Genomic DNA, 22463 nt, shown 5'->3' with positions numbered 1-22463 from the left:
TAATTATGATTGATTGTCCGACCTTCTACTACTGTAATAAAAACTCTTTAAAAAATTCAAATTTAATTAAAAATTATTTTCTACTTTAGAGGTCGATTGACAATCAAAGCGTGTTCTTGAAATTTTTTTAAACTATTATTTTTGGCATAAGCGAATAAATCGGCTACAATACTGTGAAAGTAGCTGAGAAATTAAAGAGAACAATGAAAGAAATAGCTCACATAATTGAATGATGTCTAAAAACTGAACAAAGAAAGTGTGTGCTACCATTCTACACATTATAGCCCAGATGTATCCGACCAAGATGTGGGACACAGGAGAATACTGATATTGGCGTGGGTATGGAGCGGCCATTAATTATATCGTCGGATATAATGTTATATAGGCCTTGAAAGTAAAGCAATTGGCCGTGGTGGCATACTAAAGTATCTACTACCTAGGCTGATTCCTCCCCAAACCCTCCCACCTCTGGTAAGGGCAATAAGTTCTCATACAATCGTAAATTCGAAATAAGAAGCGCTTTTCGGCTTTTGAAGTCTGGTATCAATCAGTTGCAATATAACATACCTCAGGATTTACTAGATCTCACCTCATCAGAAACACGACTATCAGTAATTAGCATAGAGGGACTAGAAAAGAAAAAAAAATTATTTTAGTGACCCAGTTAATTGTTTTTGGTTTTTTAGTTGGTTATGGAGACAAATAAATCTTCAGGTCTTTTAAATTTCTCTTTATGCCAACCTTCCGAGTTATATAAATATTAGGCCTTCTTCAGGGTTATATTTCTTAATTAAGACCTGTACAACGAAAGGTCATGAAATGAATCATTAAACGGAATATTGATATGTCTTTAAGATGTCCATTAAGAGTATACTTTTGGACAATGTACAAACAAGCAAATATTAGTAGGTATCCAAATTAACCAAGTAATGTTTTATTTTACCCCATATTCAACTAAATCTAAAAAAATGCTTACTATAAATTGAAATTATTGCAATTTGGGTTGCAATACTTTCAATGTCTACGTTTATTTCATCAGTTTTTAAAGATAATTACGTATCATTTTCTGCCATTTTTAAAAAGTACTTGTCAAACCACACAAAAAATATAATATTTAAAGCAGTATAATAAAGATAGGATTTTCTAAGTTGATATATTTTATTAATAATCAAATAGGGTCGTCAAATAGGTAGGTATAAATTAAAAAAAAAACATGTTATTCTATCAATCATTTTTATTAAGCAACTTTACATCGAAGCCTCATGTAGTCTGTACAAGAGGTAATTTTCTGCTTAACTAAATATTTTAGCACGTTAAAGTTGTCGTTTATGCTGAACTTTTATGCCGCCTTTAAACATTATTTATCACAACAATATACACTACAACTAAGGATACTTCTACAAGATAAGATATAAATAAACATTTATTAAGAATAATTATAACAAAATTTAGTTTTAATATACAAAAAATCCCGTATGTATAACAACAACGTACAAACAAAAAAGTTTCGAACATGCACAAACAATTGAGCTTAATTTACAACCAAAGAAAAATCTTCAAAAGTTATAAATAATAAATTTGTCATGGTTCCTTACATACATACAGAACATTACAAAGTGTACAGACTGCAATTCGTAAATTAAATTAAAATTACAAAAATGCCGCTTCAATAAAACTGAGACGGGCCTTTGTTTTACTATTTGGGTACATGCGTCCACTTAGTTTATTTCTTTAAATGCATAATTTTTAATTCATATTTGATAAAGACTTTGTAAGTTTATAGCGTCAAAAAAAAACATATAAACTTTTAATATGAGCGAATTTTGTACTTTTGCCGCATGTACCAATCACCAAGCAAATATATGTAAAAAAATCGGAGACAAAAAAATTTTACATTAAAAAATACACGTACCCTAATTAAAAGGTAAAATTATTCAGTCTACTACTGTTTTTCCTTTTTTATTTCACTAATAATATTATCATATGACTTTTTTGATAAAGACATTATGCCTTTAATACACTATATACATGAAAAATAAATCAATTTACAATGACACGTTTGCATTGCAAAACAGCTGTGTTCCTATAAATAATTATAACTGTTTCATCTTATATATTTTTTTAGGTCATTATCACGTACCGCAGCCCAAGAAACATCCAGTAGTTTAAAGCTAAATTACCAACATTGTGTCATTCGCGACTTTGTCGATGTTCTACAGACGGCGGTACGTCCTAAACCAGCGAAATGTTAGCAATAATATCTCTAACATATATATCCGAAATAAACGAGCAGGTGCAAACTATATTTATAAACGAGACACATCTATATATTTTTTGGAATGCTTCAAAAGTCACTCTAACACTGTATTTTTTCAGTTCGTTTTTTGTCACATTTCTTTTGTTCCATTGTCGGAATTGTCGATCATTTTCACTTGGTCGGATAAGGGTTTATCACTGTTACTGCCGCCGCTTGTTGACTAGCTAACACCGCAGCTAAAAGAAAAAAAAACATTGTAATTATATAACACATGACAAACAAGTTGACAGCTTGATGTGTAAAGCAGATATGTAAATTGCTTTATAATTATATACTAATAATTTTTATAATAGAAATGAAAATTGCTTATATTTATAATAAAAAGGTTGTCCTATGATTTAATTTTAAAGGTAATATTAAAAGAAGTTGATCCTAAATCGCAAAATACAACGACAAAACTATCTGTAAATAAAACATACTACATAATCACATTTAAATTTTCCAATGTTAGTAGCGATAGAGAAAATTTTAAGAAAAAAAAATGTCTTTTGCATGTTATAAATATATAAAGTTCGTTATAGAATGGCAGATATAAAAATGGTTTGTACACATCTAACGCATCCAAGTATCTTTTCCATCTATGATCGGTTGTCCGAATTTCGCCTGATGAAGTTTCGCTTTTCACACTCGTTGGGTAAATTACTGCTTTAACCTTAATTTTGAACTAGACTGGTATAGGAAGACAGAAAAAAAATAAGTGTAGATTGAACACCAATGTAAAAAAAAGGTCGCCCGAAAGGATTTCGGATTAATGAGTTAAACTTTCGTGCAATTAAAATGGGTAGAGTAGATGTTTTGAAAACCCCTCGGGTTCTCGTGTAACAAAATTAAAGATTTATATTAGGTTTATGCAGAGTTGGATTTGTCTTAACATTGGTATATTTTGACTTCTTAAAAAATCTGAAAAGGGTTAGGTTATATCAGTTTTAGATCATTAATTGTTTTTTTTCATGGCAAATAATAATTTAGATGGCTGGTATCAGTGATTCATTGACGACACTTAACTACATACGCGATTAGTATCGTTCGCTAAATAACAAAATAAAAAATCTTGTACTGCATGTATTTGCTTCATTCCTTCAAGAACACCTATAAAAGAAGCAAATCAAAACATTGAGAACCTTTCATGTCAGCCAAAATTTGTAAAAAAAGTATTTTCAAAAATAAAAAGAAAAATTTATCGCATGAACTTATTTTTTTCAATAAAACATAACAAGGAGATTCAAATAACCTTTAAAACAAAAATGAAGAAAATCCAAGCATCAGAAAGTAACAAGCCAATTTACTAAAAAATTTGACTCGAGCTTAGCAACTAAACAATCTTCAACAATACTCTGAAGACATGACAGTTCAAATTTTCCCATAAAACTTGTCAAAAGAGAATTTTGTCTAAATAACTTAAAGTTTGTCTAACCCATAAATAAAATAATTTCACAGCAGATTCCTTTTTGAAAAAAATTTAGTAAAATCCAAAACCAAGATACAGGGTGATAAACTCAATGCATTTTTTTTTGAAATTTGGCCATAAATTTAGCATTTATTCTTCGTTTTTAACAAAATTTGAAATATGTTATTTAATGGCAAATTTTAAAATTAACCTTTTTTAAATTATGTCATAGAGGGCGCCAGCGCCACAAGCATCATTTTGATTTTTTTAAAATTCCGTAACTATTTTAGACTTGACATAAGATAATTTTTATTTAAAATATTCACTCTGCAAAAAGTTTTGCTTAAACAAGGTATACTTTAAAAATGTCGCTTTTCACTGCACTCAAAAAAAAATTAAATTCATTATAAACTATTTAAATAGCTTTATTTACACTTTCAATGAATAATAAATTTAAAACAAAAATTATGAATATCCAGTAATCAACAGGATCTCCATTTGTCTTAATACATTTTAAAATTATTTTACTAAAAGATCGCCGAAAATGACTCGTCTTAATCACTTAAAGTCTGAAGTTCGTGTCGGCCAAGGGTTTCGAATTCCACGTCATACGCAATAAGTAACAGTAACTACTAGAACTAACAATAGGAACACAATAAAAGGGAATCGATAAAGTTACTAAATATGTGAGTTGTACAATGTGTATATGTAAGATTTGTAAATTAATTTTTATAACCATTTATCAAAGTAACATAAACGTCAATCACGACAAGAACATACACTTTAAGAGTGATAATGAAATTTATAAATAATTCATATTGTCAGGCACAGCCTCCTTACCAAATATTTTAATCTGAAGTAGGAAAATAATATTTTATCTTGAGCGTATTGAAAACTTAAAATGTAAATATTTCAACAAGAGTTAATCGTAACGAAATTTTTGAAATATATCTTTTTTAAGTAAAACTGTCTGCACAATGCATATTTTAAATAAAAAATTAAATTATGCCATGTCAAACAAAGTTACATAATTAATATATAAAAAATATAAAAATGTTACTGGTGGCTCTACTACTCTATGTCATATTTAAAAAAAATATATATTTTTTTAATTGCTATATAAATAAAAACCATTGTCCAAATTTTATTGAAAACGAAGAATAAATACTAAATTTATGACCAAAATTCGAAAATAAAACTTTAAATTTATCACTCTGTATCTTGGTTGTCTTTGACATTCGGACTAGAGAAATTTAACTTAAATATAATTCTGTCTCTTCGAAAATTGCTAAAAATTAAATGCCATATATATATGACAAGTACGCGTAACAAGTTAAGAAGTTAAGATTAAGTAATAAAAGAAAGATTCCAATAAAAAATAACAGAAAACTTACCTCCATAAGGTCCAGCCCCATAAATTGGATATCCCAGCCCTACGTGCGTATGATGGTGTGTGTGCACGTGCCTCTGTGGCGGCGGAGATCTGGAATCTTTTGGATTTTCGCCGGGAGTTTGTTTCCCGCTCGATGGCGTCGTGTTGGGTGTCTGCGTCGTAGGTGGAGCGGTCATCTGAGGCGTACTCTGCCCACTCTGTGGTGGCTGGTTCGTCGATGGACTCGAACTAGCCACCGAAGTCTTTGGGGTAGGTGATTTTATTGCCCTCTCTTGCAACTCGTGGATTTTGTGTGACGAGTAGTACTGGGCATGATGCTGGAGCATATCCAGCGCTTTTGAAGGGGGTTGCGCCCGAGACAAGTCTTCCGGGGCATGGTAACGGGGGATTTGGGGATGCAAATAAGGGCTACTACTATATGGACCAGGCACCATTATTCCTCTGTACATAGGGTGACTGGGATCGAAGGGTAAAGCTCCGTAATGTGCTCCCTGCATATAGCTCGGGTGTATGTAAGCGTATTGTGAAGTGGGTGGCGGAGGTGGGCCTTGTGTCTCCATTGTAGGTTTCACTCCCTCTTGTTTCACTTCTTTCTCTTTCTTTTCTTCCATTTTTATCTCCTTGGTCTTTATGTTTGGACTTTGGGGGACTGGCATTTTATTTAAATTAGGATTGGTGGGCTTGTGCTCAGGAACGTTTTGCTGCTGGTGTTGCTGCTGCTGTTGTTGCTGCTGCTGTTGCTGATGTTGGTGTTCTTTTCTACGTTGTTGCTCATAGACATAGTACCTCCTCGCATCTTCATCTCGTTCTCTATGCCCATGATGTTGAGGTAAAGCTTGTTGTGGGGATGGAATTGTTTGAGATTGCGGTTGCCTCGAATACATGTAAGGATTCATCTGATTTTTAATCTCAATACTCTCCTTAATGATCTGATGATTTTCATTCTGATGTTTATCTTTAATTGGAGCGTCTTGAGACTGTTTAGCCTTTCCAGCTATTGGGACTTGAATAGTGTTTGAAATTGGGGTAGGCTGCTTAACTGGTCGCTCTATAGGACTTGGCGACTCTTTCACTCTTTCTTCTTTGTGTTTCTCATCTTGCGACATGGGTACTCCGCCATAATTTGGTTCCATATTGTAGCTATAACCCGGCATATAACCATAGGGGTAGTAATGCTGCTGAAGCATTTTTTGAGGAGGATATTCCGGTCCATCTTTTTTCGACTGCTCCTTCTCATTAGGAGGTTTATCAACACCTTTATCAGCTTCTTTTGGTTTACTCGGCGGTTCATGACTTGGTTGCTGTTGCTGGTTGGGCACAACGTATTGATGCGATTGGGAGAAGTAGGGGTAGATACCATACTGGCCCATGTGGGGTAGAGGCTGAGCGCCTTCAGTCTTTTTATCAGAAGATTTGTTTTTGTCGACATCCCCATCCAAGCTAACCGGCGCTCCATCATCTGAAATGTCTGAATACGCCGGACTCTGCACTTCATCGCGGCCACTTTGTTCCATTCCAAACACTGGCGGTTCAGCCGGACTTAAATGCGGACTACCTCCTGGAGACTTTCTATTCTTCTTCTTAAAGCTCTGCGGTTTCTGCAAGTTGGCTCCGTTCTGATTCTGTCCAGGTTGAGCCATGCTCTGTTGCTTTTTCTCTTCGGGCATCAGTGCACTCGTCGGCTTAACCTTAAACTGAGCAAGTTTTGATGAAGCTTGCGTAGGTGACGGTGGAGGATGGTGTGGTGACAATTGAGTTTGCATCTGCGGGTTGGAAGTGTTTTGATTTGGAATAATTATATTGGGTGGTTGAGTAAACTGCTGCGGAGATATGTTTACATGGGCAGGGAGTTGATTGGTGAAAGACTGTGGTTGCACAGGCTCTGGCAAAACGACATTTTGCTCAGAAGGTACTGTTGGTACTTGCTGCGCGCCTGACCGTTGAGGTATCAGTTGGGGTGAGTTTGACATCGGTGATCCTAAAAAGAACACATTTTCAAAATTTCTGAAAGTTGATTCGAAAAATATTTATCTGCAAAATATTCTAGTTTTATGCGACAAAATTTTACTATAGGGTAGGTTGTTGGTAAGTATATGTATGTCCTATGTCCCGGTGTTTCGTAATTAGTATTAAGTTCTAAGAAACCAGTTTTGATTTGCGATAACATGTTTAATTTTATTATTAGTTTCTTGGCTATTAAATGTAAGGTGCAACGGCTGTTTCAAAATTGTGTGCTCTGTATAATGTAAAGTTTTAATAAATTATAATGTAAATTAATTAAAATGTAAATTTAAAATTGCATGCAATTTTAAATTTTAATTAGAAACCTGTAAGAGAACGAACATATACCTTGAAACGTAGTCTAATTTTAAATTTGGATCTTCGATTTATGTTGTTAAGCCACCCACTAGCAATCAGCAAGTTATGTTAATAGATATAAAATTTGAAAATAATTTTATTTATTTAAAAATAGTAAGCGAGAAAAAGGCTATATTAAGTTGTAGAAAAATGTTTTAAAGTCACATCTTAGGATAGTTTTGGAAGAAAAATAGATACAACTGGTAAATAGATATAGATACAGCTGGTAAGCCAAATATAGTCATGGTCAAAGATGAAACTTTAGAGAATAAGAATTTTGGATCACGTTAAGAAATATAATACTATATCAGGACGTTAACTTCAGTATATATCTACTTAAACTTGCCTTGGATTGAACCCTTGCCACTATGTGCATTGAACGCTCCTCCAGTAGGTGGTGTCGCGTTGAACTCATCAGTGGTGACACCAGCACCAAATCGCAGAATCGCTGGCTTAACAACAGCAACTTGTGGTTTTCCGGGAGCTACATCCGGAGGAGGAACGTTTTGTGGACTCGCCGGTACCGATGGAGCAGGGGGAACATCTTGAACGCTCGGCGGCGTACAGGGGGATGGTGGTGTGCTTCCAGAATCCGTCGTATTATTTATTAACGACGGAAGTTCGGTGGGACAGTTGCTGTCTTTCTTTACGGGCGTAGATGGACTATCTTGGCTTTTTTCTGGAGATTTTACTGGGGTCACCGGGCTCGGTGCTTCGATGTTAGATTCGTCATTTTCAGACATTGATGTAACATCTAGAAAAGCGTATATATTAAATTTGTCTGAAAAAACTTAATAGATTAAAAATTAAATTGAAAATTATAGCATCCCTTACAAGTAAAAAAAATACGAAAATGATTATTTGAAAACGATATATAAAATAATAAGTAAAATGTATTATTATGTATACTCTTAAAAGGAAAACTAATATTATTACTGTCATTCTAACTAAATGGCAACAAAAAAATTCTTTACAATATTTTTTTACCTTTGGTATCATCGTCGTCTGCAACAGACCCATGCGCATGGCTCTGATGATATTTCAATCCATTGATATGCTTGTACTTCTTTGAACAATTCGGTTCGGGGCACTCCAATAACACCGGGGAAGGAGGAGGACTAACGCAAGGAGCTGGAGTAACTACTATTGGAGCAGTCACTACTGGTGGTGGTACCACCACCTTAGCTTTCTTCCCGTTCTGCGGATTCTCCTCTTCCCCTGCTCTACTTTTTCGTTTGTTGTCCGGTCGTGGCGGAACGAACGGAGTGGGAGAGGAGGGCGCGTTTGCAGGTCCCGCACCGTTTGCTACTCCCCTCCTGCCACCCTTAACTCCGCCACCGTTACGGAGTTTGCTGTGGACTGAAGACCGGGTCTCTGCAATAAAAAAATAATTATGACAAAATTGAATGAAATACCCATTTACGAAAGAACGTACCTCGTCCTTTGGGTGTCCTGTTGTCAAGATCACTTATCGGTGAATCACAGAATCTGGGCGGTGCCCAATCATGTCGCGTGCAATCCAGTAAAGTTCCTACATAGGTCTTGCCTCGCCACGTTACATTTACAACTAACACACCTAAAAAAGTAAATAAATATAATTATTGTTATTCACAATAATAGTTTCATTAAGTACCAGACTGTGACTGCATCTCAAGTATTTATATTTGAAAGATTACAATAAACCTAGACCTAAAGATATTCATCACCCGAAAATAAATTGACATCTAGAATTCCTAATAAATATGCAGGTGAGGTGGTGATGGGTAAATGTAGTTTCTATATTTATAACTTGAAAAACAAAACATTTACAGGCTAAACCTTTCATACCTATAAAGTTTACGTATTTTACTTTGATGCTTTTGAAAATAAAAGAGAAATAAGAAGTGAGACATTGGTTGCTAATTAATGGTTCCAATCAAAACAACAATAGAAAAGGTTGGGACTAATTTATACGAGTTTCTGGAAGCAATGCTGACTATCCTTTTTAATATATCGCTTAAAAATAATACATGATACACCGCTAGATAATTGGAGTAAACTGAGAATTACTTACTAGCACCACTTGCCATTAGAAATCAATTAGAAAACTTTCCTAATACTGCAATTTAAAAGTACCAATGGGCGGCTCCAAGTTATGCTGGAATTAATCCTTATCCAGAGAAACCTACGTCAAGAATGCCATCTTTTTGTTATGACTTAAAGGCTGAAAACTGGACAACGAGGGTGGTGTAAAAAGTTTCTGACCTTAACATCAAGATAGCAACACCCATCAATAAAATCTAGTGAATGTAGATTATCTATTTTTTTACTCTATAATTTCTGCCATTTTAGACGTGCGTAAAATTGAGTATCGAGCTTTAATATTTATCTTTTAAAGGCAGTACGTCTACACAAATCAAAGACGACTTGAACGCTATATGCGGGGAATTTTAACCTTCATTTACCACAGTGAAATTATGGCCAGTTGAATTTAAATATGGCTGTATCAGCTTGCGAGACAGAGAATTTCTGCAATTAATGAGGTATTGCTTGCAGAGAAAGATGTCGAACACTATTTGCATGGATTAAAAAGATTTTATTATCGTGAAAGAACTGTGTTATTTACTTACTTTGTGATACTAGATACAAAATAAAAATAAATTTAGCTAATAAATAAGAAAAAATTTCTTCTTGTATTTTTGTTAGTTTGGAAATTTTCCAGACCACCCTTGTACACTAAAGAGTAAAATAGATATCTGTTTGATTTGATGATTTTACTGGATTCAGAAAGAATAATTTAACATAAATAACCAACAAATGTTAGGAGGGAGGAAATCCTAATAACAAATTAAGAGGCACATCTCCACAGGCCCTATTGCGCTTAAGATATTACGTTACGCAACTAATAATTTGTAATCGAAGAATGCATTTACCTCCTTCGGTCTCGTGCCAAACAATCCCTTCAAGGGTCACACTGGTACCAGGTTCGCAGGGTCCCAAACAGTCCGGTTCTGTGATGGTTCCTACACTAGTCCCTACGCAAACGTCGGCTGTTTCCTGCAAAAAACATAATTATTAGAGATTAATACAAATTGTTATAATTGTATAGATAGAACTACCAACCACTTTCAAACTCCTAATAGACTAATATAATTCCTAAAGAGCAATATCATTAGAATATAATAACCATATACGCTGGAACAATCATCCTCTCAAATGGTTTATTACATTGAAATTACTTGGACTATTACCAAGGATAGGATGATATTAGATACCGTAAACCGTTGATTAGAAATTGATTGATTAAGTAATTACTAATAATCATCCTCTCCACACTAAACACAACTTGGGTGTATGTAATTTGATTATCTTTCAGTCTTTATCTTCAGGCCAGGATACGGGAGGTGATTAACGTGCATTTTAAGTAGAAGATTTTAAATTTAAATTACGATACTTAACAATGTTATTGGTGCTTGAATCTTCATTAAATCTCTTAAACTATTTGTTCGATGCACGCAAGAGTAACAGAAGTTAATAAATGATTAATTATTTCAGTTTTAGAACTATAATCATCAATGCGGATAATTACACTGAACAGTTTGCGTGTTTATTTTAAATTAAAACTGCCACTTTACCAATACAGTAGGTGCTTATTAGCCGAAGTAATGGTATTGTTATTTAAATAAAGGAAATTATTTTTCGACTAAATCTGACGCAATTAACCCGTTTGTGTGTCTGACATTTATAGCTATTAACTTTATCAATTACCGCTTTAGAATTATGGCCAGCGGCGCATATAATGTCTCATCGTGTCTTCATGCCATAAGACGTTTATTGCCCAATTTGGAAGCATAAAACGGTTATTAGAGGATGTTAATAGATTAGAAAGTTCGATATTAAGGCGATACCCAAATGGGACTGCAGTTTAATCAATGTTATTATCAGGATTGTGTAATTAATCTTTAATGTCGTACATAAATAATAATATCTTACAAATGGTATGTATTTACTGCTAGCTGCAACTGTTCTTTTGTGACTCAAAAATATAAAAGATAAATTCATGGTTTATGGATAATTGGATACTTTAATAAAAAAAAAGAAATACAAGGAAATATGACTTAAAGGATACTGAGGATTATTGTTCTCATTGACTAAGTAAGAATATCAGCTTAAGTTGTGTCTTTAAGAGTAGAATTAAAAGCATATTAATTAAAAAAAAATATTTTTATATTTCTGTAAACGATAGAAAATCAAATCAAAGCTTATTCTTGAAAGCAGTCTTGTACTACATGTTAAAGTCCAGTTCAGAGATCTATTAGAATCTTTGATGTGTCGCACATACCGCACTAAATAAATCGTGCGCCTATGTCGTATTTATTATCGCATGATATACATGTTTAAAAAAACCCATGTTTTAAACTATTTTTAATTTTTCTTTCGAAAATGTCAATTTTTAGAAAGAAAATAATATAAAAAAATTAACCGCGGACTAAAGTCCAAGCATTTTACAAAACATTTTAAACACTCCCAGCACTCACAGACTTCTCACCTCTTTTTAGCCAGTCTATTAAACAAAGATAAAATACCTTCTTTCTGGCGATTCCTACTTTAGGCCGGGCAAGTGATTTTGTACCTCTCTCTATCCCACTGATTTTGAGGATTACGGGGCCGTATCCAGATACATTTTTGGGCTGTTTTTGTATTACTTTCGTCATGTTTTTAAAGAGATCTTTAAGGATGGGTCTATCGCCTTTAAAATAGTTCTGTTGGATGGGTCTATTACCTTTAATAGTTGTGTTATAATATATCATGTGAGGTTATTATTATTTGATGGGTTTGCCCGTTTTGATTTTTACATGTTTATGAAAATGGAATATTTAGAATTTGGCCTGTACTGTATTCGTCTAAATTTTTTGCAGTATTTACTGTGAGGAAGTGTGTTTGTGGATTTGTTTTGGTATTATACCTAAAGACCTTAAAATGTTTAAACTCTTATCACTTATTATAAACACCCCACTGATGGCGCTTAAAACTAAAATAATTAAATTAAGATTTTTGGTTAAACTGATTTTACGTACTTAAATCTTATTTTTAAAACTAAACCCAGAAATCCCGAATAATGACATTTTAAATACAAATAAATTTTAATGCCGGACCTGTGCAACTTTTCATGCTTGAGTGGCTGTGACTGTCTACATGGGCGTCTGTAGTCAAATTTGAGAAATCAAATGTACAAATTAAAAAAAAAATTAACATTTATTTATTTAATGGAATGATTAAATATCGCTTAGAATATTTCTTTATGACTCTTTCCATATAAAATTTTGCGATTTAAACATGCATGTCATGTGACAATACAAGCAACACGGACTATTCGCGGCACATCATCAAAGATTCTAATAGATCTCTGAACTGGACTTTAATGAGGATTTTTTAGTGTTTGTAGTGACTTTACGTGTGCAGTTAGTAAGCATATTGTAGAGCACTATAGTATAAGCAATTCATGGCACTTTTTCAAAACAGAGTTGATCTCCAAATGTGGAATATGCCGCACGATTGGCTAAATTCTTTCCTGGGATCCTAATTACCCATGCATCAACTTGCTACAGAAAATCATATGCAAAGCCTTCAGTTAAAGAGAGAACCATAATGCTTCACCAAGGTAATGCTGTTAAGGGAAAATATATTTTTGCGTATATTTTGGTTAACACCGCAAGCGTGACAACTCGGACACGCTAATTGTGGAAGTTGCAGTAGGAGAAACGCTATCCTGACTTGTCATTGTAAATTAATGCATTGATTTGCGCACCCTCTACGGCTTTGACCTGAATTAGTAAGACCTGTATACCATTTACCATGACATTGTATTAGGATCAATTTATCCAAGCAAGGAATAAAACGGCACTGGTGAAATGTTGGCATCACTTTCGCCTTATTTTGGAATATTGTTGTTGTTCAAATTCCGACTTGCCAATAAATAATTTAACTCCACCATTTTGGGTTGTAAACAAACTTAGAATTGTGCTAACAAATTACTACTATTTTCATTGTTAGTGAAATATTATTTATCTTAAGCGCGTTGTGCACGTCGGCTCAATGCAAAAGCCACTCAACAATATACACAGCAAGATAAAATAAGTACGACCCTGTCGTCTTTAAACCAGAACTTCCGAACAACTTCCGCTATGACAGATGGATCGCGTTACGGCACCCTTCGAGCACTTCCGGTTCGCTGGGCGGCTTCGAGGGACGACGAGGAGATTACGCGACACGGAAGCAGCAGGAACACTGGGTGCTGCCTGCTATGGCCTTTGTTATGCCTTCACCATCGGCGCTATTCTCATTTAGGTTTAGGCGGATGACAGTTTTTTAATAGGCTTACGCTCGCAGCCAGGCCGGGATTAAAAGATTTGTATGTACATTGGTCTCTTTTGTTTTTTTTTTAGAGATTCGTGACCAGCTAAATTGTTGGGGTTACACTGATAAAAATGGTAGTAATATTAACTAATAAGTCATGTCCATTTTACAGAATATGTTAAGTAATAATAGTTATAAAGTTACATTTTCCTGTCTAAACTATGTTTAGACAGGAAAATGTAATGTTAACATTGTAAATGTTACTTGGGTGAATTATAATTCACCCAACAAATAATGTATTAAAAATTACGGGTTATATTAATCAAATAAAAGTAGTTTTATTAATATTTAGAAATACAGAAAACAATTTTAGAAATTGTTTTCTGTATTTCTGAATTACACAAATAATATGCTTTTAAAGATTGAACAATAATTAACCACTATTTGTCATAAAAAAAAATACTTTTCTTATACTCGGAGTGTAAGGCAATTTTTTAAAACCGATACCCATGCGACTCAGCGTCGGTGTCGTACAACCCGTGTAAAAACAAAATATTAGAAATAACAGTATGTGTGCATTATAGCCTAAAATAACTTATAATAATAAACTTAAAATAACTTAAAATAATAGGTGTGTGGACTCAGCGTAAGGGCAAGCTAGAATCATAAAACATATTACATTATTAAGAATTTAGCTTTAAATAAGCTTAAAGCAAGAATCAGCTAAGCAGCTTATATTAGCAAGTTGTAGATTTAAAACATGATTCTTTATATTTAACAAAACACTTCTAGGTGAACATTGTTCTACTTAAAATGCTCTTTTATGTGATTAGGAAATTCACATGCAATTACTTGTATATTCAAATGAATTTTTTAAAGTTTAAAAAAGCTTGCCAAGACTGCGTTGACTGTTTTAATTTTTAACCAAATAATCCTTTAAATATCTTATAATGTTCAATCCTTTAAATAGCACATTATTGGGAACAACCACTTTTTAAATGTGGTTTCTTTTTCCCGATAATTTGATATGAATATTTTTTAAATCGGTTGATAAATAAGCTCATAAGAAGAAAAAACTAAGTCACATAAATAAACGCATTTAAATCATAAAAATAGCATGATTTCTGATAGAGAGATTGGATAGGAGGCTGCGTTTTGACGCGTTCTTCAATTATTTTTCAATTGACATAATACATGACATCTTGTCAAGCGCAATTATTATTTGTTACTTAAATAAATTCGCCGCAGTTTTTTGAAAGAATATTAGTGGTTTACTAATATTTGAAATGTTTACCAATTAAGAAAAAGTTGATATGCCGTACGTCCCGAGCATACGTGCTTTCATTAGACAAAAAGGTGGTCATTTCGTACAATAAATGTAAAAAGTTTTATATTAGACTAATTAATAAACCTAATATTTTTTCTCTTTGTTTACAGTTTGTATATGTACCTACGTTATGTTAGGTAAATGTTAAATAAAATATGTAGTATTAAGATATTGAAAATAATATTGCATTAAAAAATGTATTTTTTTATTCTCAAGTAGTAATATGATGTTTGACAAAACATAATGTATTATATCAGTTGAAAAAAAAATAGGCAGACGTGTCAATATAAAGCCCCCTGTTACCAAATGTGCTATTTTTATTGACTTTAATTATTAAATTCGTTAATTTTTTTACTTAACTTTTTTCTTCTTTCTTAGCTTTTGGTTTCTTAACCGATTTAAAAAATATTCACATAAAACTATTGGGAAAACATCTGGATTCCAAAAGTGGTGTTCCCAACAACGTGGTATTTAAAAAAAATAGGGGCCAAAAATAGTGGTTTGGAAATTTTAAATTAGATTACTTGATTAAAAATTAAAACTTTCAACGTATTCATGGCACCCTATTTTAAACTTTAAAAAATTAAATTTTTTTTTTCTATGAATCTAAAACAAAAAGTAGCAAAAATGCAGTATCATTATTCTCAGAATAGGATTTTCTATCAAAATACGTAATAACATACCAATAGTCCTATTTAAAATAAAAAAGTTAGTGTCACTTCCTGTTAAACCGGAAGTGATGGAAAACAACAAAATATGTCAATCACCAAATTTCACTTCTTTATCTTACAAAGTAAAGAAGTTATTAAGTGTTCCCTTTTTCCTGTGTCACCCGGTATATATCGTTTGTATTTATATATCTCTATAGTTAAGTAGCTTAGTCATATTTTGGCTGTATTGTTACATTTATCTTGAATCTTATAATTTGGTAACATATACAATTTCCAGTTCAAGTTTTTGTTAGGTTAAAATCTTATAATTTATTTTCATTAACATACTTATTAATTTCCTTTGAAAAAATACCTAGCAAATAATACCTCTTTTTGAGTATTTTTTGTTTTTTTTAGCCTGTAATATTACATGATTAAGGTAATTTTATATTACATACATTATATTTTCCAAGGAAAAGTTACAGTTTACTACTTAGTTTTACATAGCAAACGACGTAACCTTACATATTTATATTACATTTTTTTTCTACGAATTCTACTGAATATACTATGTAAAAATTACATACCCTTTACAGAATATAGACTTTGATATTTTATATAATATGTTATGGTAACAAAGTTGCCAAAGTAATATTATGGAAATGTACAGTGTGCTTTTTACCAGTGTGGTTCAACTTGTTTGTTATGTTAGGAAAGTTTTTAAAATTTAAAGTTTGTGCCTTGAATATGAGCGTGAAAAATGAAGAGGTTTAAGATATGCATAAAACTATTCTCGAAACTAGTGTTTGGAGAATCGAATCATTCGGACTCAGTATTTTACGATTTTTCTGCCATCTCTCGTCTCGCTTGACAATCTTGATGATTTTTAGTATTTGTATCGAATGCGTTTGAATATAGTCAGTACTCTCTATACTCTAGTACTTAGTACATCACATAATAATTATACTATAATTTGAAACACTCCCAAAAAGAGCACATTTCTGGCAAACAACCGAATGGATTGTTTGCCAGAAAAATCCACCGTCTTTTTCTAGATAATTTAGTCTTTCCAATTTTGAGATACAGATTAAAAGTAAACTGAACCACAGATATAACAAGACAAATTTGTCACATTTGGGTGTTCCTTAACTTATTACCTAAACTAAAAATATTTTTAAAATTTTTAATCTATTTTTGAATCATTAAGAAGGGCTCAATATGATTCCATCATCCTTTGGCATATATGAAGCAATATGTTTTCAAAATTGCAATCGTTATAATTTTTATCAAATGTCATTATAGATCATTCATAACATATTAATTATAGTTGAATGAGAGTAAAACAATTCTTAAAAAAGCAAGAACTGTTAAATTGAATTCAAAATGAAACAAATTAACTTTCGCATATTTTTATCCTCGAAACAATATACCATAAAATGCCCTCTCATGTACACTCAATACGGCAACCTACACGCTCTCGTACACAAACACAAAAGGTAAACAAGAAGAGGGAAAAGCACGCGTTGTATTTACGCCACGGTATTTGCCCTTTTACGATACCTGACGGTAAACAAGGCCTAAAAGCCGCCCAGCCGCACCATTATAAATTGAACCAGTAATACATTCAAGAGTTACGAACGACTCTTTTCAATCAAGCGAGGGGGCGAAGTTCTCTCCTCTTGCCGCCCGGCTGCCCGCGTTCTTTTATGCAGACCAGACCGCCCTCGAATACAGACCGCATTCGATCGATTGCGGGGGTCACGTGAGCGAACAGGCGGCCAAGGGTCCGCCACCCCCCTAACTCGGGGTATACCGTTCGCGAAGCTAGTATCAGGGAGATCTAGGAGAGGGATGAAGTCATGATAAAGTTTTATATTAGCGCAGAATATCAATGCCCGAAGTCATTTTTTTTTAATTAATAATATAGTGACAAACAACTCACATTTTAGCTCTAGCAAATACGAAAGTCAACTCGGAAACAATCAAGCTTTATATATTGTATCCTGGGTACAACCTCCATACTTGATTTAGGTAGAACTTCGCACTTGCCATCTTCATTAGAAGCGACATAAGAGGGGAGGAGCTCTAGAACCCCCATAGGGTTCGATGTTATGTAGATTATATGGAAAGATATACAAAGTATTTCTGCTTCCTCTACAGATCATCCAACGATACACACTACAGAAGGCTGTGTTTCCGACCTTGCTGATAAAATCGACTATCTGCAAGCAAACCATCCAAATTGAAAAATTGTTATTGTGGGAGAATTTAACGTCCACAATATCAACTGGTTGACTTATTCTAACAGGACTAAAGATGAGGGACGCCAAGCAAAGGACTTGTGGTAAGTTATGGCTTAATGCAGCTTATATGTGACCCAATCAGAATCTGATAGAGAGACTCCTAAATGTGATTCTCGCGACGGATCCTGACTCTAGGAACATCACAGCACGAATTAATAACCGCAACTTGTGAACTAGAAAACTCAGGAGCCACTCATGTCGCGTAAAGTTTAGCATTATAATCAGCCAACTGCAGACATTTAAAACAGTTCCTCTCTTCGTTTTCTTGTCTAAACTATGTCTGTCTCAGGACCAATGATCCTTCAGCGTGTGCGAGCGACATTTCAGAATCAGCGTGATTTTGGCAAGTATGGAGGCTTAAAAGCCGAACACCTTAAAAACGTCTTCCGACAGCAAACCATGGTTCGATAAAAGTTGCACCAAAATAGTCTACAACAACATTGCTACTTATCGCAAATGGCTCCAAAACCCAAGCCCGGAAAATTCGGTCAACTTTATTGCCTAGAGAAATGCGCGCAAGCAGACAATGATGAACAAATTCCTAAATTGCCCAAATGGATCAAGATCTTGTGGTCTGTAGCAAAAGTAGTTGGTTAAAGTATCTGTAGGTAAAAAATTTTACCATTGACTATTAAACGCATCAAACTCTACCGTAGACCCATAAGGCAAAACACTACTGCCTATGCAAAGAAAGGCTCCTTCTTCGATGTGAGAGATACTCTTCCATCACAGAGATCTTAAAAAAGTTCTCATATGCTTGGAACACTAACAAGGCTACCGGCCCTAATGAAATACCGCCAACAGTATTAAAAATGTGTGAGATCGTGCTGACACAACCGTTGTGCAAACTATTTTCTCTTTTAAACAGAAGAGGTTATAGACTGGAGACTCGAAACTTGCTCGAATTAAGCCGATACCCAAAAAAGGAAAAATGTGCCCATCAATTATCGTCCGACTGCTTTAGTTCCAGCAATGGTATGGAGAAACTAGTCAACCAGCAAATTTTGAAATACCTGAAGTCCATCAACATCATTAGCGGCGGTCAGTATGGTTGAAAACATAGGTCTACTGGGGATCTGTTGGTCTGTCACGCATGTTTGGTCTGGACCAAGGCTATCGAGAAATATGGTGACTTCCGTGCAGTAACTCTGGATATTTAAAGATATTCCATAGGATCTGGCATGAAAACCTCTTAAACAAACTGTATTCGAACATTATTCCCGAACATTACAATTTGCGGAAAAACATCCGTGAAAAAATAATCTTAAAGGTCGGCTGCCAGCGGCATCTTTGATAAATTAACCGCAAATTATTTTTGTTATCGATTACTGTCGGGGGCAACTATACATAGCAATTCTACCGTTATTCAATGCATTCATTAAAGCACGTGGCTGTCCATTCAAACTAAGAAATATTTAATGTCATTAATTATTTCCGAGATTGTCAAATTCAAAACACCGGTGAAAACGCTAAATTATAAAATTTTTAAATAAAGGTGATAAGATGTCAGAATATTTAACAAAGTTGGGCTATTCCAAATTGTGCCAACAAAAACGTTTAACAACAACGTTTATGATCTACATATGTTTTATTTTATATCAGGTTGACCAACTTCGTTAACGTTATTCTATTAAACTCTATAAACGAGAAAACCTAAAGAATCAACCAAATAATATAGACTTAATTCGTTCATTTAATGACAGCTATGCCAATATTATTTATAACATGATTTTTTTCTTAAAGCAAGAAGAACGAAAAAAAAGCATTTCTATATTTTCTATGAATAAAAGCCAGCACAACTTATTACATCAGAATATACCCCTGAGTTATTATATGTATCCACCAAATTCCCGCATAGTAGAATTCCGAATTGTTTTTTATCTAGTACCGAACTTTTTCAATTTTTCTAGTTAGTGACTAGTTAGTCCGTTAGTGACTTGACTGAATAATTGATGCCATTCATTTTTCAAAAACAAATTAAAAAATTTTAGGCTAGTTGGTAAAATATTTCGTAAAATTTTAAAGTAGGGGTTAATGGGATTTATTTGACTGCTAACTATTTGGAAAATTAATTGATTAATAATAATAAAAAAATATATATATGCAGAATTAACTTTATTGGTGGTAGTAACATAGTAGTAACATATGGATTTGAAAGACTCATTTTAAATGACCTAACAGTTGAGGCATTTTCTGACTATTTTTTCAATATATCAAACACTCTATGAAACTTTTTACTACAAAAAAAAATGAATGATGTAAGAGATTTTCTTATTTTCAATCATTAAAGTACTTTAAAGCGGTACATTAATTCTTATAAACAAATTATATCTATCTCATTCAAAAATTTGACTGCAAACTGAGACCAATAAACATTTCATAGCCGGTCTATTAGCGACAAACGAGCGTTCGTAAAGCGGTCCATTACTTCGCCCATGCACCGCAGAACTCCGCCGAATCCTGAGAAAATTAATACAAATGTGCCGTCTATAAATTAGCCAGCTCTCCGCCCGCGATAAATCCCACGAAATTTCGCAATTATCCTGCCGAGCACGTAAAAGAAAATCCCTTAAGACCTCGGCATTCCGCCCTCTCCTCTGACCGAATTAATCCACGGTTATAACAGATGTGGCTCAGAATTGATTATACTCTACTCGCCTCCCTGTTTTTATTTGCATTTAAATAGCAGAAAGAGACCGTAGGCGTCAGCCTTCATAAAAATAATCTTTTATTATTAAATTTCTAGGTTTCAAATTAGTTAATATCTGATAAAGATCAAATGGTTGTCGACCATAACGGTTTTTAAAGATTTACAGAAATTTTGTTCTGGTCTTCCACTCCATGAGCGAGATGAGAAAACGAGGATAGCAATTACCGACCAAAAATTTGGAAGAGGTAGTTGGAACTATCTAAAACAAGTTAGAGAAACTACTAACCTAAAACATAAAATATTCTCATAAGTAGGACTTTAACTATAAAATAACTGAAAAAAGCAAGGCTGGCTCAACTGAGTTTCTTAATTATATAGAAACACATTTGCTTCAAGTCATAAAAAAACTAAATGTTGGAAATTTGCCAAAGAAGTCTGGAGGTCTACTTATGAGATAATCAGAGAACTATTATGATTCAATGTCTATACTATCAATTTTTTTCAAGTTTTGGAGATTATAATAATTATCGTTCAAATTCTCTCAGATTAAATTAAAACTGCCAATTTCTGTATTATGACTGACTTTACTTGTTATGCATTTGAAAAACAAAACTAACTTAATGTAGATATTCTTTTTCATATATTTTAGTTGCAAAACAATAAATCAACATACTTAAAAAAGTTGGGCATACAGCTTATCGATAAATAAGCGATATCTTGTAACCGCTGATGAGGCAAGAAAGAAGGATTTACCAAACACCACCAAAAAGAAAGAAAATGAGAGACGAGTCGAGATCTAAAATAAATTATAAAAAAGCAATTAAAAACGAATTAGTCTGACGGGATTGACTGCATTTTACACGTAATAACTCAATAGTCTTGAAAGAACGGATTTTCGATCCAACTGGGATGTAAAATGCAATTTATCATTGTCGTGAGTTTGAAAGGTTATTTCTGTGTTATTTTTTTGCTAATGGTCGGATTTTATTAAATGTCTTTGTAATTTTTTTTGAAAACAGATTTGACGTTATTGAAATCGACATTTGCTTGGTTTAATTAAATTTTATTATATAGGGTTCGTCTAAGGCGCAATTAATGAAACGTAACCTAAACTTAACATATGTTACTTTTTAGGGGTTCTTTTCGTCTTATTTTTTTAGTAATCATCAGATTGCCTTGAAACTTCGTTTATGGGTTAATTTCGAACTATATATGCACATAACATATGTTTTTTTAAACTGTGATACTTCAGTGATTATTTAGTTTAGCACTTAAAATTTAGCCCATATATTCTTAAAATATGTATTTTTAAGAAAAAAAAAATTATACTGTTTAGTGACAAGGCCTAGACAATCCTAATTGGTTACTACGAACCAAAATTTAATCAAGCGCTGAATCAAACTACTTGTTAAAGTGTTCGATCAGAATAAATAAATAAACTTTACAAATTCATTAAATTTAATGGAGAGTTGTGTACTACTATTCGATGCAATGCTTAACAGTTATTGGCCCTTTTTTTTACTGTTTAGGCAGGCGTTTTTTATGAAAGCTGTGCAAGGTTTTCTAGCACTTAACAACTAACATCACTTGAAAAATTCCATAACAGGTTTTGCACATCTGCTTAGTTAGCATGTCCGGATTTTGGTGCAATAACTTTATTTCCTGGGCTAATTATTTATACAATCACTCTGCATGCTACCACGTTAATTATTTAATTATTAAACCGTCTGTAATTCACTTAA

The 22463-nt window shown here is 33.3% G+C and overlaps 1 protein-coding gene across 1 annotated transcript in view; it reads right to left on the bottom strand.

Annotated features, from left to right (window-relative positions):
* Window positions 1-1216: 1216 nt before the first annotated feature.
* The window catches only part of LOC126734782 (zinc finger protein 608), a 171146-nt gene continuing 149899 nt past the window's right edge, over window positions 1217-22463 (bottom strand). Inside the window, exons 8-13 of the mRNA XM_050438505.1 lie at window positions 10368-10491; window positions 8891-9031; window positions 8443-8829; window positions 7802-8209; window positions 5099-7075; window positions 1217-2493 (exon numbers count right to left, since the gene is read on the bottom strand). Coding sequence (XP_050294462.1) covers window positions 2429-2493; window positions 5099-7075; window positions 7802-8209; window positions 8443-8829; window positions 8891-9031; window positions 10368-10491 — 3102 coding nt within the window. The 3' untranslated portion in view covers window positions 1217-2428. The remainder of the gene's footprint in view (window positions 2494-5098; window positions 7076-7801; window positions 8210-8442; window positions 8830-8890; window positions 9032-10367; window positions 10492-22463) is intronic.

Source organism: Anthonomus grandis, chromosome 4, assembly GCF_022605725.1.
Source record: "Anthonomus grandis grandis chromosome 4, icAntGran1.3, whole genome shotgun sequence".
Lineage (NCBI taxonomy): Eukaryota > Metazoa > Arthropoda > Insecta > Coleoptera > Curculionidae > Anthonomus > Anthonomus grandis.
This window is presented reverse-complemented; position numbering and strand designations above follow the sequence as displayed.